Source organism: Astatotilapia calliptera, chromosome 3 (assembly GCF_900246225.1).
Source record: "Astatotilapia calliptera chromosome 3, fAstCal1.2, whole genome shotgun sequence".
Taxonomy (NCBI): Eukaryota; Metazoa; Chordata; class Actinopteri; order Cichliformes; family Cichlidae; genus Astatotilapia; species Astatotilapia calliptera.
Genome location: NC_039304.1, coordinates 6,937,337 through 6,958,220, shown reverse-complemented (window position 1 = coordinate 6,958,220; position 20,884 = coordinate 6,937,337). Strand labels below are relative to the sequence as shown.

Sequence of the window (20,884 nt, the reverse complement as noted above, 5' to 3'; positions counted from 1 at the left end):
GCATGTAGCTCATTACAGAAGCCAGTAAATATTGGCGATGTGTTCCCATGCAAATACAGCCTAGTAAAGTTTTCACTTCACTTAAAACTACACATTTGAAAATTAAGGGAGTTTAATATTGTGGTGGGATGTTTTCTGTGGCTTGAGTTCAGGAGAGGGGTGGTGGAGTGGGTTCAGGGGTCAGTGCCAGGGGAGGCTGGTTAACCTGGACCTGGAGCGGAGGTGGAGTCAGAGTCACAACGTCACCTGTGCATGTTGGCACAGTGTCAAATAAAGTGAAAACTGCATCAGAAGCACAAGCAGTGTGCGGCATGTCGGGACTGCGACAAAACGGAGTATGTTACGGTGGCGCCCAAGTTCCCGACATGCTGTGTACCCATGACCCGTGCAGCCATGGAGATGCTGGCTCAAATGGTAGCTGAGCGAGCAGGACAGGTGCTCTACACCATCGGCCCTCCGACGCCCTCCCCCAGTCCAAGAGCGACGTACAAGGCTGCAGTAAGGTGCTAACGGAGTACACAATGGGCTATGGTGGATTCGAGCTGCAAGCAGACCCTGGTTCACCAAACCTTGTGTTGACCGGGGGCATTGTTGGAAGCAGAGTGGGTGGAATTTAAGAGTGTGGATATCCCTTAATATCCCATAGTGCTGGTGAATTAAATGCACCGACTTAAGGCTGTGGTTAGCTCCCGACTTTCACACCCTGGGACCAGATTTGACTGGATTTAGAAAGCTAATGGGTGTCTGTAGGGGTGACATGTCAGTTTAATTCAATGGAATTGTATTTATATAGTGCCAAATCACAACAACAGTTGCCTCAAGGCACAGCATGCGGACTCTAGCGACATGGAAACAACAGGGCCTTCACTGGAGAACCCGCCGGTTCCAGTGATTCGCTCCATGGAATATTTTCCACTAGAGCATTCTCATAAAGATACTACACTCAGCTTTGACCGAGTGATGAATGGTTTTCTCTGGGTGCCACTTTAGCTCACTGGGATAAGCATGCAGCCATATGCCGTACAGCTGAAAGCAGCTGGCCCTGATTCTGACCCGTGGCCTTTTGCTACATATCTTCCCCTCTCTCTGCTTTCAATTGATACATTAACTGTATCTATTGAATAAAGCCAAAAAAGTGGTCTGCCTAGTGCATCCTCCACAGAATGTCTTCTGGTGAACCAGCCTGATTAATCTGTTAAGGCCAGCGTCTACCACCCTGAGAATGACAAGCTGGTGGAGTCGCTGAACAAGACAAGTCAACGAAGTCAAGACAAGGATGAGAGTAACTGGTATCACTGGCTAGACCCTCTTTTTTTGCAGTGCAGCAGGTGGCCCAGGCCTCCACCGAGTTTTCTCCCTTTTAGTTGCTGTTTGGCAGAAACCCACAGGGAGTGTTGGACCTGATTAAAGAAAAATGGGATGAAGGTCTCACCCAGGGAAAAATAAAATTCAATACATCCTGGACCTGAGAGCAAGGCTTTAGTCCAGTTTCCACAGGAGAATCGCCCCCCTGCCCAGTAACATCAGCAGTGGCTGTACAATAGAGGGACTAGGCTAAGACATTTTGTATTGCTCCCTTCATCAAGCTCACAATTACTCACCAAGTGGCAAGGACCCTCGGTGGTCACACGGGGAGTGGTTGATATTGACTATGAAGTGGTGCGGTCAGACAGGGGTGAAGCCACACAAATATACCACCTCAACCTCCTAAAAGAATGGAGAGAGGCTGATACTGCTTCTCTGGTGAGCTCGGTTAAGGATTGAGATGAGTTTGAGCCCAGCGTACCAAATTCAACCATTGCCCCAGCTTACCCCATGTCCCAGGTCGACAAACTCCTAGACCAGTTGGGCACTGCTTGCTTTTTCACAATGCTGGATTTAGCCAAAGGCTACTGGCACATTCGCTTGTCTCCAGAGTCTACAGAAAGAAACTGCCTTCTTCTCTTCATATAGATTGTACCAATTTATTACAAGGGCTGGGGGCTTTTAGTCCCAGCAGGTGAGCGGGGTTGACCAACGTGGACGAGGCTGACTAAAAGAGCCAGCCTGTGGATGTTGGCACATAAAGATAAAGTGAAAACTGCACCGTGAGCACAAACAGTGTCACAAGTCTAGAATGACCTGGACACTGAAATATCAGACTCTGTCTAGGATTATTAATAAGCAACCCATGCTTTATGCAGTTGGTTTCAGTTTGAACACTTACCCTTTGTGGAAAACACCCACAATAGCACCCACTAATCCAGAGATATCTTTTTCCTTTTCTGATAGAGAGGATTCTCCTTTTTTTTCTGTTATTGTTCCTTCAGCTTCCAATAGTTCCCAACCTAAGATTCCCACCAGCTCAGATCTTTCCAATGGTTTCTTCACTCTTAGGTCTTCCTCTGCTGTCCTCTCTATTTCAGATTTTCTGAGGACCCGAATATAAAGGATTTTAAAGCCTGGCTGTTAAAACTTAATTAGCACTAAAATTATAATATCATGAAATTCAACGTCATATTTGTTGTCAGTTTACCATGCAATCTAAATTTGCTGGCCGAAGCAGTGCATGTTAGGCAAACACTAAATGCAAAAAACGCAAGAGCATCAGGCACGTCCACTTACCTATTATCTACATTAAGTTCTATGTTTTGCTTGGCACCAATTTTAAGTTTCTCTTCTGTTTAAAAGAAAAATCAAATGGATTAAAATGTATGGCAAAGAAAGATAACTCCGAGCTTTATATTAACATTACAAATGTCTCACCATATGAAAGTTCTGTGCTTGGACTGCTACCAGGTACAAAAGAAACACCAGGATTTCCTGTGTCTTTGAGATATGACTCTGCATGAGGTAATTCTTGCAAGGTTTGCTTCTTAGTTGCAGGTGGCACAGGCATTGTTTTTGCAGTTGGATTCAATTGCAAAATACTGGGGAACCCAGGAGTTTGAGTGAGTTTTGGACACAATGGAGCCATTGCTACCATGTTCTTAACTTCATCTTGCTTATGGTCTTGTTTTGCAGGAAACTCTCCAATGCTAATTCTTTTATTGCGTAGGTTTTTAAACAAGATCTTGTTGAATGTTGCCACGGTTTGTATGTTCATAGATTCAGCACTATGCCTTCTGGCTGATGGAAAACCTGGGATGCATGAAACACATGGAGCAGAAGAGTTTAGGCTGACCATATTTGGTGATTTGTTTGTAATTTGAGCAGACGGAAAACCGGATGCTCTGGCTTTTTTGGGGCAAGACCCCACTTGTGCTATCATGTTTACGTTGAAGCAATCCGACTTGACCTGTTGAGTAAGTACCACAAACATTTCTGCCATTTTCTTCTGAGGTCTTGACAAAATAGATTTTGTTTCACTTAGCCAACCTGTGCTTGGTACTGGAGTCATGGATGCAAATCCCTTGATACATGAAGCACTGGCACAGTAAGGTACAAAACTTATTCTGGATTTATTCTTGGAATTGTAATGGGGCGCAGACTGGAATCCAGGGATTCTGGAGTTTTCTGGGCAAGCTGGCGCCATTAAATGCATAATCTCTGCATTTTGATTTGGAACATCTTTAAGAAAAACTGTCTCCTTTGGATTTTTATGCATAGATCCATAAGTATATGGATCTAAAAGCCACTGGGATTTTAAGCCCACTTTGAGTGAGGCAAACCCTGGCAAACTTGATACTTGCGGGCAAGCGGGTAGGAGAGTTAGGATATTGTATTTAGTGACAGTAGGAAAGCCTGGAATCAATGATGATCTTGTACACGATGGAACTAAAGGAAGCATGTGGCTTGGTTTGTCTATGATCACTGGTGAGCAGATTATGCTAAGATGAGTATTCCTTTGTGGTCTGTGCATCAGTAAATCCGTTTCAGATGGCCATCCCACGTTCAGATGTGATTCAATCGATGAAAATCCAGGTACAGCAGAAATTACTGGACACAAAGGAAGGAGGTTGACCATATTCAGGCCATGAATTTTGGGACATGGAACAGATGGGAAACCAGGAATACTTGAAACTTTGGGACAAGTTGGTAGAAGGAAAACCATTAATTTCATTACTCTCTCATTACTTGTCATTTTGTTCTCTCTGTCCATCTGCATGTCTTTCATTCTTGGTTCAAACAGTGGTTCCTTGCTTATTATCCAGTCTTTTGAATCATAATATGATGGAAATCCGGCTATTTGTGACAGTTTGGGGCATGAGCATGAAAGACTGACCATATCTGTCATATCTACAACATTATACAATCTGGGATTTGGCACAGAGGGAAACCCAAAGATGCACGAATTCCTTGAGCAACTTTGTGCAAGAGAAACGATTCCATTCATGTTTTTAGGTATTTTATCGAGCTCCATTACTAACACGAGCTCCCTTTCAGACGGCTTCTTCCACAATGGTTGATGAATGGTGTTCCAGTTTTTGCTGTCAGCTTGTAATGATGGAAAACCAGCTATACTGGAGACAGTGGGGGAAGATGGAAGGAGACTGAGCATTCTAGACTTATTACAGATTACTGTCGGTGCAAAAACAGATGGAAATCCTGGGACAGAAGCTTCTTTTGGACAAATCGAGGCAAAGGTTGACATTACCTTCATTTCACCATGGTCAAGGCTATATTCAGTCATTATGAGGTTGAGTTTCGCTTGTTTTACTGCTAAAGGTCTAAAATCTGTTATCCAGTTTTTGCTGAAAGGATTCTCCAATAATGAGGGAATGCCTTCAATTAGAGAGATTTTTGGACAAGAACCTAAAATGCTGTTTTTAGCCAATCCACACTTTACTATAGTAGATTGTGGAATCACGGTCATGTCTGTTATTGAGGAATGCTCTGGACATGTTGGCGTCAAAACTCCCGGTTCTTGAATTCCATCCTTCTCTCTTAGTAACACTTCTCTTTCAGTCATGGCACTAAATTCTTCTTGCGACATCTTTGATCTGCTATCAATAACAGATTCTGAGCCAGGTATGCTGCATACATCTGGACCACAGTGATTTGTATAACTGTATTGAGACACAGATGGGAATCCTGGATTTCTAACCTTCCTGGGGCAAGAGCGTGCCAGTGAAACCATTTCCTTCTTTTCACTTTCATTCTTCTCTAATGAAGATGGTGGTAATATTCGCTGTATTTGAGATTGTTTCTTCCAGATTAGCTTTCGATCAACACGCCACTGTTTTTCATAATCTGGTGGCATTTTGGATGGCATGCCAGCAATGTTTGTCAACCTGGAACAGGTCCCCAAAAAATTAACCTGTTTATAGCCCGTTTCAGGCGCCACACAACTTTGCACACATTGTGCACTAGGCTGGCAAACATTTTTATCTATTTCTAGATATACGTCTCCTTCTGGGTGAAGAGCAAGTTCTGTGGTTGCAACTTCAAAATCTTTTGATGACTTTTTCCAAGTAGATTCATTGTGCACAAGGGATTCAGATGTTTGTTCAGAAGTAGTAGGAAATCCAAATGTGCTGCTGATGGTTGGGCCAGGCAACAGTATCCCAGCTTTTCTATTTGTCTCCATCTGCGTGTCAGCCATTTCTTTCATCATCTCACTGTCTTTCTGTGGTGCTTTTCTAATTTCCTCTGTAGTCACCTTTGGTAGCTCTTCCCACAGAATGATCCTGTCTGCAGGATAACTTTCTGTAGTCATTTTTGGTAGCTCTTCCCATTGAATGGTGCTACTATTTGGAGGTTTTTGTAGTTGCTGTTCAGCGTTATTTACTTGGGTTTGGGATAGTGGTTTTGCAGCACCAATCGAACATGTTGACTGCAGTAAAACCACGTTTTCATCACTAAAGAAAAGGTAAATACAAAGTCACAGTCAATACTCTACAGTCAAGGAGGAGGATGCCACAATAATATAATAAATATATTAAATCATTTTATTAAAGATCAATGCAATTCAAGTTCATAATCTTCATAATAATACAGTGAAACTCTGGTACAGGGTTACGGTCACTGTGAAGTAGATATAAATCTTTTAAAATCATTTTAAAATCATTTTTTTAAAATAACACGCTTGAATAAAGCACTGTTACTACTCTTTGTTGCTTTAATAACTTCATAATGTCATGCATGGTATTCGACAAATGCATTTCACAACAAACAGTCCAGTACTAAGACACCACACTCAAGAACTGCACCCCACAAACAAAGCACCAAGTCACAACATTTTGCTGATGATGATTCCACAGCGACTGTGCAACTTTTTTTTTTCCATTTCTTCTGACTTTGTTGCAATGCATAGTCTTTGATTACTTTTTTATTTGCTTTATATTCAGTGCTTTTAGCTGCAACCAGTGTTGCTCAGTAACATCACTATTGTTGGAATAGTGACAATAACAACAACTGAAGCTCATCTCATAAAAAGAGCATAATTAATGGCATCCAGAGCAGAGGTCAGGTATCACGCTCACATACACTTACCTGCTCTCACTGTTTCACTGTTCCTAGCATACCAGTAATACCATAATCTGACGTAATGGCAACCAGTGACTCTGAAAGTGACTTCAGTGATCTCAGCTCCTTTGGCAACACTCTCTCTCCTTTGTAACTTTAACTTACTTTATATTTTTGGCAACCACAAAAAAGTTCAAAACTACACAACTGATGCAAACTACAAATAAGAATTCTGCCAGCTGGTGTTTAGCTGTAACAATGTATCACATCACTGCATCACAATGCAAAGCAAGGGACTAGCAATCACAAATAGTGGCCTGTCAGGAATTGAGTGGCACATTTTACAAATCACATTTCTAAAAGCAGAATCAAAAAGCAGAAGTTTCAAAAATTTCACCCAGAAACATCAAACAGGGAACTCAAACACTGTTTTTAAAGCAACCGCTTCATCTTCTTAACATGGAGTCTAAAATCAGATCTAAAATCTGATTGGTCTGGCCTTTTCTCATAACTTTCCAACCCTGTTCAGTTGAGATGATGATTGGTTGACTTGAATTTCAGCAGCCTTGATGGGAAAGGTTCATGACTTCTTATGCAGCTTGATTAGAGACAATATATCAGGCGTAACTCGACTTGACAGAAGCCTTACTAAAGAAATGTTCTTTCAGTGGATGTTGTTGACTGTTTCCTTGAGGTGGATGTAGCTGCTCTGAGGTAGAGCAGGTCATCTACTAAGGTTAAGGAAGGTTAGTGGTTTGATCCCAGGCTGCTCCAGTCTGCACACCAAATATCTTTGGGCAAGATACAAACTCCAAGTTGCTCTCCGATGCGTCCATCTTTCCAAAGCATGCCACGCATTCTGTGAATTTTTTCGGGACTGAAATAGCATGGGGTGGTTTTATATATTGTAATAAAAAATTGCATTTTTGCAATTAGTGCAAACTCAAAAAAAATTTATTGCACTAATTTTTGCAATTAGTGCAATTTATTTTCTTGATCTCGAGGCTGTTTTGTTCATTCTTTCTTGTAGACCGCGTTGTTGCTCAGTAAATACATGTTCTTCTTACAATTATGACACTATTATCATTTATTAAAAGCAACACTTCCTGAGTCACATTAAACATTATGTAATAATAAATAAATACTTTTTTTCTATTCCCCACCAGAATCATCTTCCTGTGTAACTCTTTACAGTTCAGGTGCTATTTTTAAATCACTTAAAGTGAGTCCTGTTTTACCTCCTCTTGTAAAGTTGAATACTTGCAGAAAATAAACTAAATGTGTGTTTTTTCGGTGCAAGATTTCCCGTTGAGGATCGCTGCTCATGTGAGTCTCTGAGCTTTCAGCAGGTTATTTGATGAATACATCGTTCCCAGGCCAAAAAAGGAAAATCTCAGTTGCACGGTGAGACCACGAGCATGATCGTTGTTTATTTCAAAATTCACTGGTTTGTTTCCTAAATTTGTCTCACGTGGACAACAGTGAAACTGTTGCATAGCATGCCAGCATGTAATTTTGTTACACTGAAAAATTGGGGATTTGTTGGTCACACAAACACAATCTTTGCACACCTCACTACTCAGATTTGTTTCACTGTGACTTTGTTAAAAAATGAAAATCCAATCAAAAGTTCTGACAAAGCACAAATGGAGAGAACATAACTTCCAGACAATGTCGTTACACAGCAGCTTCAAATAAAGTGGCTCAGAATTACATGAGAATATAACCTTAAAGAGGAAAAACAGTGTTTTTCATTTTTATAGGCCAATTAAACAAGGATAACTACACCTCATGAAGTACTCTCGAAACTACAGTTTGATAGAACCATAAGCAAAAATGTTGTGATATGGGAACGTGGATTATTGTTAGACGATCGTGAAAACACAGCAAATGTTCAGAAGTGCCAAACTCAAGCAGCCTGCAGGAACAACTTACCCTGCTGATGCTTTGGCAGCGTCGAGTCCACACGCTGTATCTCTTTTCCTCTCTGAAGCTCTGACCTTCTCTGACCTTTGGCTGGCTGGGCCTCCAGGGTTAGAGGCTAATAACATACAGTTCAGAGAGTTAGCCATGCAGTCCGTACTGTAGGCCTTACCCCACTGAATGCTGACTTGATGCTTACCTGTGGGTGCTGTGCACTGGTTATCCTCTTCATTCAGGGTGCTCAGCTGTCTTTTGAACTCTAATAAGAAGGAAAAGCAAAGATACGATTTTACAAATCAAGCTAAAAAACGAGGTTCGTGTGCCATCACGCTAGCATAGCAGCTACACTCTTTTCTGTGCTGAACCTAACCATGTACCTGCATCATGTTCACAGACTGAAAGAGAAGGAAACACATGAGCAGAGGAAAGATGTAGAGAAGGTGAGGCGGTCTCTAATGCAGATGTGACCTGAGGTTTCCAAAAAGAAACATATCCAGACCCTCCGCTGGGTTTCTCATCTAAAGGCTGAGCAGTGGGCAGAGAAGATGAAGCTGACAGGAAAGAAAACAAGAAGGGAAAAACAGAGACGAATGAAAGAGAAGTACAGCAAGCAGCCTCTGATCAACATGGCAGAGTACTGGTCTGGGTTTAAAGTAGAGCAGAATTACATGGCATCTCTAGTCTCTGCTTTTTCTGCAGAAGTGCAGCTTGTCCAGGATCACTGACAAAGGGATGCAGAGACGTAGGAGAGTGGGCCAGCTGTGCTAGAGGGACCTGAGATTTAGGAGGCCTCCATTCAGTCTGCCAGGAAGCTGGAAAACAAAGGGGAAAACATGGGAGGACAGAGTAAGGAAAAACCAAAGGTAAAGGTCAAGTAAAGGGTGTGGAAAATATCTGCTTGGTCTACACTTTAATCTCTGTCCCTTTACCTGACTCTGGGGAAAACGGTAGACTTGTAGGTTTGATATGGGCAGACCCCATATCAGACTCTAGCAGAGGTGAGGCAAGCTTTTCAGAGGTGGAGCAGGCTTTGAGAGCAGGACGTGGCGGAGGTATAGGGAAAGAGCTGAGTAGAGCTGAGGATGATGATGAGGAAACAGAGGAAAAAGAAGGACCACTCTGCTCTCTACGTGCACTAGTACAGGCTGAGAAAAGACAAGACAAGAAAAGAAAAGAAAAGAAGAGAAAAGAAAAGAAAAGAAAAGTTATCGCTGCATTATTGTGATAATCAAGACAGCAAACTTTTCACATGTGAAAATATACAAGGGAAGCTTACCTGTGCATGCAGAGTACTACATATAACATCGGCTGCATGACACACTACTTTGTGTAAAACACTACATTTGGCAGCAGTTTGACAACTTTCCAAGGATACATTTAGTTTTAGTATTTAACATATGAAAGTATTTATTCTGCAGTTATTTTCAAAGCTATGACATCAGAGCTCTGTCAGTGCTTAATGTAATGGTCTGTTCTCAAAATAGATTCAGATCAGTAAGTCTCATTCTCAATATGAAAACTATACTTCTAATGATGGGTCCACACAGGAAGTGACCAGCAGTGACGTGGGGCCAGAGGCCACTGAGACAGGAACAGCCTGTGAAGCAGTGGGTCAACTTTAACACTTTAACCACCTACCAACATGCTCGGCTTCCCTCTATCACATCTCAAGGCCAAACTGGTTTCATCATAGGAAGACATGGATTCTTTGTTTGGAATATTGTGCAAAGAGAAACTGCTGAGATCTATCCTGATTTAAATCCCATGTGTAGGCTGGACGGAGATATTTAAAACACTTTTCAGGTTTTTGGGACTCCTGCCCGTCCCGTCTGCCCAACAGATTGATTTTCCCAAGTGGACCACCACAGCTTTTGCTATAATGGTCCACTTGACTGGCATAGTTTGTTCAATTTTTATTATTTAGATTTTATTACAAACAGAACGTACAGGACTGGGGGGCCAGGAAAGAGAAAGACGAGGGGGAAAGAAAAGAAACTGAAAATCTGCTCGATCACCTGCTGAGAAAAAGAAACAGCACAGCAGGGAAACCACAGCACCAACCAACATGAGCATCAGTTACAGTGAGCAATAAATATCCAGTGTTACTGAGCAGCATACAGAGCTAATAATGCATGATATGTTTAGACCACGATAGTGTGTGTGTGTGTGTGTGTGTGTGTGTGTGTGTGTGTGTGTGTGTGTGTGAGCTTGTATTCTGCTTGTATTACCACTTGTCCCTTAACCGAATTGATAACTTATTTCCTTGTTAATTTACAGTTAGCCATAATGCTTTAATTTATACATTGCTGGTGTAACTTTGTTTGACACACTATCCTGGGTTTGTTTGTGGTAGCAGCAGTTACATCTATTACATCCATGCATATGTTTTAAAGCAAACACTACTAGCCATCAGGTCATTTGAATTTTCTTCTGTTCACAGGCAAATGTCCGGTAAATTATGTTTCTTCATATTGCTTTGGTTATAATTACCATGTTTGTACATGTATTCAGGTCCTATATTTAAGACGGGTATATGGGAAGGGCCGCCAAGTATTTCCTGTTTATACCCACATAGCAAAGTTGGTATGGCCCTGATCTGGCCCACACAATGTGCTTACACATGGCCCACATGCCGCAAAGAATGACGGCCCTTTGGTGGCCCAGATCTGGTTTGCCAGAGGTGGCCCACACATGGGCCAGCACAAGGCCAGTTGCAGACACACTGCTGGCTCAGATGTCAGCCTAATGTGTACCTTAATCAAGCCATGTAATAACAACATGTGCCGGAACATAATAGTGCAAAAGTAACATAACTCTGTTCTTTTATAGCGCTTTTTTGCTCTCCCAGATTACTCAAAGTGCTCTATGCCACATTCACCCACTTTCTCTAAACTGAGTGCTTCCTAACTGCATTCATTCACATTCACACTCTTGACATGCCGACTGGAGGAGCCAGGGATTGAACCACCAACCTTCCGATCAGTAGCTGACCTGCTCTTCCTCCTGAGCTACAGCCACCCGGTGGTGACCATGAGTAAACCGTCACTAGGTTTTGGATAAAGTGTAAACTAACAAACCTGTCAAACCTGCATTTGAAACGTTGGCTACCATAGCAGTATAGTATTGCAACAAGGCATTTGGGTCCTCTAACTAAAATAGGAAAACAGGAACATGAATAGTGCCATCATTGCCAGACCTGGCCTACATCTGGTTGACATACACCCTGCCATGACACCAGTCAGTCAGAAGTGCCAGCTTGATGCCGGATCCGGGCCAGACCTGTTTTCTATGAGCATGCAATCACATAGACAGTGCCATCTATGCCAGGCCTGGCCCATATCTGGATGACATACGTCTTATCATGCCAGAGGTCAGCCAGCAGTGCCGGCTTGATACCAGCTCCGGGCCAGACCTGCTTGCTATGTGGGTATAGGGTCATGAGGTCATTAATTGCATCACTGGGTGTAACCAAATGAAGTTTTTTTTCATTTTGTATTGATTATTTTCTTTAAAGTAGCCTTTTGAGTTGTACTTCATGCAGTGTTTTACTTTTCAAACCATTTAGCTGAGTAAATGAGTTTGTCAATTTCATGCATAATCTTATTCCTGTTCTTTGTTTAGAATTGTATTGTTTGGTCCGACCTATTTGTTTCGATGGTAGAGACTAACGAGGTTCAGGTGTGGATAAAATCCTGTATAAAGCAAGTGGGATTTTTTCCTACCAGGTTGATTGTTTTATGGAGATGCCAGAAATAAAGTATATTTAAAAGAAGCTTAAATAGTCTGCTGATGCTGTTTACTTATCACCTTCCTTGCTGCTTACGTTATGCTACTTCACAGTGTCTAATAATGGGCGTGGGGAGCTAGAGGGCACGGGAACTCAGTCCTGAGTTAAACCTTTCTCAATTCCAAGACAAGAAGCAACTGCCAAGATAGCCAGGATAGCATTGGCTGGCTAGGACAGCACATCCATGAAATGGTTACCCAGGCAACCTAAGACAGGAACATCAGCTGAACACCAACTAAGCAACAAAGCAAAGTATCACTTCCTGTGTGGACCCACCTTTAGTTTACCTGTTGCTATCAGATTTTATTTCCTTCATACATTTTATGGTATGTTTGCTTAAATGGATGTTTTACCCTGAAGTGCAGCATTACCCTAAATACATAAATACCAGTTTACATGATGCATCTACTCTAATGTCAATACGAACAGAGCAGAACGGGATTCCTTGCAAACAGCTTTGTTTTTTCCAAAACAAAGCTGTTTGCAAGGAATTTGAGGATTGAGGGAGATAGAAAGATGGATCAGAGGGTAAAGGGGAATTTTGAAGAAATTAAAGAGAGGAAACCTTGGGCCTTCAAGGCTTCAGTTGAAGAGGAGCCAAAATGGAAGCTTTGGGGCCTTTGAGGAGCTGAAATGTCCACGAGACGCCAGCAGAACATGTCCAGGAAGCGCCAGAATCAGAAGAGAAAGGGAGCAGTGTGAAGATAAAAGACAAATAACGAGAGCAAGTGAAAATATGCAGACTGTTAACTACGCTACAACCAGAAGACAGGATTCACAGCATTTATGAAAATGCACATGAGAGGTGAAGGAGAGAGTGCAGGCAGTGGAGATGAGTTTGATGGCAGGAGTAACCTACAGCCTCACCTCAGTTGTTGCAGCATTAGCTATAATAATGACTTCTAGCATTATAATAGGATATAATGAGAAAGAAATATCAACAGTGAGCTGCAGTTTTATCCTAACTTTACTAAGAATAGGTGTAAATCCATGAACATACACTCCTTTAACAGAAAGTGCTTCAGCTCTGCAACTGGTGCAACAGATGCATTGATGCATTAAATCAAATGCAGATAATCCCTTTAAAAATGGGCTCTCAGGGTCAAAGAGAAGAAAGGGAAGCACACAAAACTAGTAACATCTGTTGACGAGTACCTGATCCAACAGTGTGCTGGAAGATTTTGGGGAGTACAGGAAGGTGAGAGTGTGCAAAGGCTGGCAACGAGTAGGCATTGGGAGAGGGCCGAGCTTGCTGGGTAGTGCTCGGTGGTTGTGCGTGGGTTTGCAATGAGAAAGATGGAACAGATGGATCAGGGACTGGCAGTGACAGTAGAGGATAAGATGGTGCTGAAAAGGTGGAAGAAATGCCAGAAGACCTTTTCCTATCAGTCTCTGAGGTCACTGAGTGAAAGATATGACATGCACAGGGATAAGGGAGAAGATGGAAAATAAAGAAATGAAATAAAGGTCAGCAGGAAACAGGAAACAAGCAGAAATGTAAAAACATAATGACATGTGTACTCCCAAACTCCCAAACTGGCTCTAATAAATAAAAAGGTCAGGTTGGACACTGATTTTAACCCATTAAATCAGTTTTAGGCCAAACCTTTAGGTCAAATTAATGTAACTCTTGTTCCAGGGGCACAATCGAAAAATTGCAATGGTTTATAAAAGCACCAACTCTGTGCTTTTCAGTGATATTAGGGTCAGTATGGTCCTCCCAGGCAAGGCGCCACATCCAGATCTTGTCAAATAACACAGAAAACAACAAAAACAAAACAAATTTTTAAAAAAACACAATAAAAAGAACCAAAATGCCTTTAAAATGTCTGTTTTCTGCAGAGCTCCATCACACTGACTCTCTCTTCTTTCAACCAAACTTTAATGCAACACCATGCCTGGCATTACCGTAATTACTCTAATAAAACTGAAAAGCACAAATCGCTGCTTTTAGGAAGCTTTGGAATTTTTTCATTTGAGCAAATGTTTCAGGAGTTGCAGATGTTTAAAAAAAAAACATTGGAAAATGCACGGCGACAGGTTAGGCTTTAGATCAGGGTGTCAAACTCCAGTCCTCGAGGGATGTTGCAGCAGTGACACATGAAAAGGTTTCAGGACACCGGCCCTCGAGGCCTGGAGTTTGACACCCTGGTTTAGAGGGTTAAAGTAAAGTCGCAGATGCATATATGAAAGTGGGTTTTTGTGTTATTTTTAAGAAAACATATGTGAGTGTGGAAAGTGGAAGAGAGGAACTGAAAGGAGGAAGAGAAATGATAATAAATTCACAGAAGTGAGAATTACCTGTGGGGCCTAATTCAACTACAGGCCTCCAGGCCAGATCATGAACTCTTTCAGTGGGGGAAGCAGAGGCTTTTGTATGAAGAAAGAAAACAGCAGGCAGAGTGATTAAAAGAATGGAAAGCACATTTTATATAGGAAACCAAAAAGGAAGCAGCAACAGTTAAGGAATATAAGTTCAAAGAGAAACAGAATAGAGAGAAGGGGCATAATTTCCTCCCTCCAACATGAGTCTAAGCTAAAAACAGTTTCTAAAATGCTTCGTTCATGTGGCATTGATTCCATATCTACCAGAAACAGAACAAATCTGTTTGGAAGTGCCATGAAAAACATATGAGCCCTTTTCAAGATTTCTTAGTTTTTTCATATTTGTTGTTACAAATCAAGAAAATTTTAATATCAGACAAAGATAAGGAGAATAAATACAAAATACAGTGTAACACAATAAAGTTACGATTTCATTATTGGAACAAAGCCATCCAAACCTACCTGGCCTTCTGTTAAAAAGTAATTGCTGCCTTTATTAAATCATGAATTAACTGCCTCCAAACCTAATAACTGCTCGTGCCACCCTTGGCAGCAAGAACTACAATCAAGTGTTTGCAATAACTGGCAACAAGTCTTTCACATCGCTGTGGAGGAATTCTGGCTCTCTTCCTTGCAGAGTTCAGACTTTTAGCAGATTGTTTTTTTAGTCATTCAGAGGTGGACTTGCTGGTGTGTTTTTCAGATCATAGTCCTGCTGCATTATTCGAGTATGCTTGACTTTCCTGCCCTGAACTGGAGATTATTTGATTTTCTGGATTCATGGTTCCATCAATCATAGTAGTCTCTGCTGGTACAGAAGCTTGAAAGCAGCTCCAGACCATCCCAGTACCACCTCCATTTCTGACTGTTGGTATCATGTTCTTTTTATTAAATATAACACTATATTTAGAGTTTTAGTAGTCAAACCTTCCAAAAAGTTAATCTTTTGTCTCATCAGGTCAGAGAATATTTTCTTAAAAGTCTTGGAGGTCATTCAAGTAGTTTTTTGGCTAATGTGAGACGAGTCGTTGAGGTCTTTGGGGTCAGAAGTGGTTTTTGCCTTGGAACTCTCTCATGGGCTGAGGCAGGTGAGGCCTGCAGTTTTTTAGATGCTGTTCTGGATTCTGTTAAGGCCACCTGAATGAGTCATGATGGTGCACTTAGATCAATGTTGTTGTTATAGGCCGGCCACTCCAAAGAAGGATCGCCTCTGTTGGTTGGCTAGATTCCCAAACCCTTAGAAATGGCTTTGAAACCCTTTCCAGACTGATAGAAGTCAATGACTACGTTGCTCAGCTGTTCTCCAGTTTCTTTCAGTCATGGCATGAAGTCCATTTTTTTCTGGTCAGCATCACTTTGTCACGCAGGTTCTAGTCAAGTGATTTCTTGATTCCTAGGTCTGGCAGTAATAAGGCCTGAGTGTCACGATATCTTACAGCATCCTGCCATGACACTGCGGGGCGACCGTGGCTCAGGGGGTTGGGACGCGTATCTGTAACCGGAAGGTCGCCGATTCGATCCCCGGGCTCTCTGTCCTGGTCGTTGCGTCCTTGGACAAGACACTTTTCCCTACCGCCTACTGGTGTTGGCCAGAGGGGCCGATGGCGCAATATGGCAGCCTCGCTTCTGTCAGTCTGCCCCAGGGCAGCTGTGGCTACAACCGTAGTTTGCCTCCACCAGTGTGTGAATGTGAGAGTGAATGAATAGTGGCATTGTAAACCGCTTTTGGTGCCTTGAAAAGCGCTATATAAATCCAATCCATTATTATTATTTGTCTCTAACCATCGGGAACCCTCACGTTAACTTTTATCGAGTGGAAAAAAGTTAGCATTCATTCTCCAGCTTCGCTGTGTTTATGTTATGGTAGCATAGCTGTGTCGCTAGCGATCACGTAGCTAGCCCAACTTCAGTAACCCTGCAAACGTCACTGCTGTTTAGTTTTCTGTCTTCATTCATGTTGGAAGTGATAGCAGAGCTGTACGTTTGAATTTTGTCAAAAATCTCTCAGTCAGAACATGCTATATCATGTTTAGGTGAAAGCTAGCGAGCTAACTTCCTGCTAGCTTCTAACTCTGTTAAATGTAACTAATCCTGTTTTTATGGATGCCTGGGTGTTAAAATTAATTGTTACACCTGGTAAAGCAGCAATGCTGATCATTTTATTAAAGATGAAAGATTTTAGACAGTTTTTAACTCTCAGTGATGCGGCTGTGTTCGTTTGACTTTGGGACCTGAAGCGGACAGAGTTTAGGACCCAGATTACTCCACGAGGCTCCTGACTACGGTGGCCGTAATGCTCCGACAATCCATCAGGCGGTGCGGCTTCATAGCTTACCAAAGTCGTACTAAAACATTTTTTGACAGATTTTTGAGCGCCGTGTACCACATAAAATCGATTTGAGGTCAGTAAGCACAACCAGAATTCATACATAAGGCGCACTGTTGATTTTTGAGAAAATTAAAGGATTTTAAGTGTGCATTATAGTGCGGAAAATGTGGTATACAGAAGAAAAGAATATATCGCGATATATATCGTTACCGCACGTGCTTCAAATTATACCACGATATGGATTTTAGGCCATATCGCCCAGCCTCAAATGGGAGTAACTACTTGTTCACACCGGGCAGGTAGATCTCCTTCGTTTTTAATAAATGATTCATCATTTAAAAGCTGAATTTTATATTTATTCAGGTCATCTTTGTCTAATCCCAAAAAGTTCATTCTGGTTATCTGGACGTCGCGTTTTCAGTGGGAGAAACATTTCGTCACTCAAACATGCAAAGCACCCAGAAGAAATCAGGAAGGGGACAAATACTTGTTCATGGCACTGTATGTATTAATTCTGGTATTGTCTTTTTAGGTACATATTTGCACTTTAAATCCAATATTTCTAGCTGCAAATTTTAAAACCTAAAAAGCGCAGGCATGCATTGACTCTTGTAGCAGAAAATATTACACAAACAAAAATCACTTGTAGAACTATCTAAGACTACCTCAGGTATTTATCCTGATTCATCAGACCAGACCACCCTATTTCATTGTCTCATCATCTAGTTCTGATGCTGTCAGGCCTTTTAGGTACTTCTGCTGGTGAACATGTACCAGCACTCTGACCAGTACATATCCATGCAGTCCCATATGCAGCAAACACAGAACCTGAACTTTTGGAGATGATATAACTGTTATCTAGCCATCATATCTGGGCCTCATCATTACATTTACTATCTGTAGGCACCTACTAAATGTGTGACACAGGTAAACCACAAGACATCGTTTATCTTCCAGGCTTTGCTTTTACCTAAAAGTTGAGTATTTTGTCTTCTGTCATTTTTAGCCTGGTTGAATCAGTGCACAGGTATCCTCACAAATCTTACCTGTAACATAAGTAACTTGTCCTGTTCCAAAGTTTGACCTTCTCTCTTCGCTGACTTCATCGTCGCTGTCATTAAAGTCATCCAGATTACCAATATCATTCTGTTTTATGCTCATAAGACTGGCCAAACTCTGCATGTCCTCATCTCTGTGATAAAACAAAGAAATCAGCAGACATCACTACCTTTATCCAGCTCCACTAATATTTTCACATACCTAACAGAAAGTTTTAGATTCAATGCAAAGCTGCTGATGTCACACTGGATGTTACACAAACTGCTGATCTGAGCGTGCTGTGCTCAAATGTCCAGATACAAATTTAACCCAACAGATTTTTATAGACCACATACGGCCATAATCCACCCAGTAAAACCTCAACAACTTGGACATTACGTTGGAAATCTGCAGAGAAAAGTAATCCTCACTGCTCCTGGAACGTCATAAAAAATAATAAATAAAAATGCTTCTTGACTTACGTGGCCTTGCCTTCCCTGAGAAAGATGCACGACAGGTTGAGCTTCAGTGTGGCTTCCACCACTTTCACAGAGAGTGGTTTGAGCGTCAGTGTTAAATCGTACTGAGCTGGTGTGGCGCTTGCATACTTCTTCATATTGACATCAGCTGATGCCAGCACTTTTTTACATCCTTTTGTCTCCTGATTTAAAAAAATAGAGTTCAAGTTTGAATGCACACACATTCATTAATCCCAAAGATAATTAGTCACCACTCAACAACAACACAACTCAAGGTCTAACCACAGTATGGCATAACATAACATTGCCCCCGCCATCTTTTTACTCAAAATATTTTTATTGAGTGATCAATACTAACAAACCCTTTCCTTACAAACCCCACAGAAGTTAGCTGCAACACCACTGAGCTTCACGTTCCCATTAACACAGACACACATCAGACCTCGATGGAATAAGCAAGTCAGTTAGTCAGCAGGAACATCCTGAAGGTTAGGTTAAGGTTAGAGAAGTTTGTCAGAAAAAGACCCCAGATTTGATCAAATGTGCCCTTTTGGTTCTGGATGGAGCAGTGGATCTTTTCAAGACTGAGACACAACATGAGATCAGCCAATGATCGTGGGAGGGCGGGGCAGCAGCCTTCCACCTCAACAACATGGCACGCCTAGCCAGGAGGGAACCAAAAGACCGCAGCCGACATTTTGCCCAGTAATATACTGATCATCCTCACAAAAATTTGCCAAGGCAGGGTAAATCCAAAACGTGGGTTAGTTTGGCATCATCAGACCTGCACCTGTTACAGCGAGGGTCTAAGATAGGATAGATTGTAGCTAATTTGGATTTAGATAAGTGGGCCCTGTGGTACTTTGAATTGCAGTAGGGAGTAGCACAGAGCAACGTGGAGTTTACCAAAGGAATGAATCCCAGACGACATCTGACATAGATATGTCCAACTCCCTCTGCCCCACCATCTTTGATAAGGGATTCGATGTGCTTTGGATCCTAAGCTGTTCTGGTTCTACTTCGTACTTTTCTTGTCCCATCAGTTCGGTACTAGTTAGTCACATAATCATCTTGCTATTGCTACTCAGTATGGCTGGATATGGTGAGAAAATCTTCTAATTTAGTTTGTTGTTCTTCCATTTTGGTCCTGTGTCGTTACCACAGAACACCTCTATGTCCTATTAGCCAGGTAGCCAAGTTTCAGGCCCCAAGTGTTTATGATCATACCACAATATGAAAGCTAGCACAAACAGATCAGACTTACATTCTCAATAACAAAAGTCCATTCTTTGTCTTCAAACTCCTCTGCAGTCGGTTCCTGTCAGAGCATAAATAATTAGCTGAATGACATATTATATTCCCCATCTATAATCCATATAATTAATCAGCTCCATACCTTGAAGAGTGTGACTGTGATATCTAAACTCTCTGGAACCTGCCAAACCACCAAGCCTCTGTAGGGGTTCTGGATTCCTGGCTGCCAGCTGTGCAGCTGACAGAACAGAAACAGGAAGCATCAAGAAAAGGCTGCAAATCACTAAAGAGGATTATATCAGTCCAAAATGGAAAATGTGGTACGTTTTAATTGCTATGCAAATTGGATGTGCAGCCTTCATGTATTAGGTCAAAATATTTAGTAATGACTAATCCCAGTGTAAAAACTACTCCATCTGTCAGATGCTCACGTAGAAACACTGGTTTTATATTATGACAAGTCAAATTTTGTTCTTAAGTAGCGCTGGCACAACTAGCTCCTTTCGGTGCTTTGTAAAGACGCTCGTTTGTTTCTCCTTTTATTACCTTTGTGCTGTGACGTCTGCTCCTTCTGATCCACACCACTCTCAGTTTGTCCGGTTGCCTGAATAACAGCAGAGCGTATATTGTATTTTACTGTATTTTACTGATTTTACTGTGTCTGGCAGCATACAATGAGTATATTACAGCAACAACTAAAATCCTTTTTCAACACAGACACTGTCTTACACACAGATAAACAAGTTAACCAGTTTCTGAATGAAAGTTTGACTTTCACTTCAGCCAGGCTGTAGATTTTCTTCTCCAGCTTCATGTTGGTAACAAGTCCCAGGCTGTATGTGAAATCTATTTTTTACAATAGACACTGACTCTGTTGTGAGCAGAAACACTGACATGTTTTGCCTGTTTCATTGCAATCTGTGTGGCAATGATGATGGCATCTACGATTTGGTCAGACCTTGTGTAAAACACACAAGGACACACACACACACACACATACATGCCAAACACACAGAGGACAAAGACAAAAGGGGAACCTAAATGGACAAGAAACTGAAACATACAAGCGCAATCCCAAAAGTAAGGACTCCCGCATCGACCGAAATGGGGATAGAAAGATAAACAGGTCGTGCCCGTGTCATAGCTGCTCACCAGCGCCGCCGCACAATCTTTCAAATGTTCTTTCAACTTTGGGAACAGGTGAAGTCCAGACTGTAGAGTGGATGGGTGATGACGTTTCAACCAAAGTTTTGCAACAGAGCGACAGTTTAACGGGCGACGTGTGGATGCGCGGTGTTGTGGAGAATGCTTACGCTCTTGCTCAGCATTTGTCTTCTCCAGTTCAGAAATGCCCTTCTGAGT

The 20,884-nt window shown here is 41.8% G+C and overlaps 1 protein-coding gene across 8 annotated transcripts in view; it reads right to left on the bottom strand.

The window, feature by feature from the left end:
- Positions 1-20,884, bottom strand: part of ehbp1l1a (EH domain binding protein 1-like 1a) — a 42,988-nt gene that overhangs the window by 14,893 nt on the left and 7,211 nt on the right. For 2 of the 8 annotated variants that reach the window (XM_026161251.1, XM_026161264.1), the window contains exons 2-16: positions 20,069-20,126; positions 19,665-19,760; positions 19,533-19,586; positions 18,272-18,450; positions 17,798-17,943; positions 14,399-14,467; positions 13,253-13,498; positions 12,663-12,725; positions 9,240-9,455; positions 8,979-9,122; positions 8,688-8,861; positions 8,510-8,569; positions 8,323-8,428; positions 2,746-5,780; positions 2,605-2,659 (exon numbers count right to left, since the gene is read on the bottom strand). In XM_026161251.1, coding sequence (XP_026017036.1) covers positions 2,605-2,659; positions 2,746-5,780; positions 8,323-8,428; positions 8,510-8,569; positions 8,688-8,861; positions 8,979-9,122; positions 9,240-9,455; positions 12,663-12,725; positions 13,253-13,498; positions 14,399-14,467; positions 17,798-17,943; positions 18,272-18,450; positions 19,533-19,586; positions 19,665-19,760; positions 20,069-20,126 — 4,701 coding nt within the window. Of the gene's footprint in view, positions 1-2,206; positions 2,411-2,604; positions 2,660-2,745; positions 5,781-8,322; positions 8,429-8,509; positions 8,570-8,687; positions 8,862-8,978; positions 9,123-9,239; positions 9,456-12,662; positions 12,726-13,252; positions 13,499-14,398; positions 14,468-17,797; positions 17,944-18,271; positions 18,451-19,532; positions 19,587-19,664; positions 19,761-20,068; positions 20,127-20,884 lie in introns of all 8 variants that reach the window. The other 6 variants (XM_026161243.1, XM_026161256.1, XM_026161283.1 and 3 more) reach the window with 6 other exon arrangements.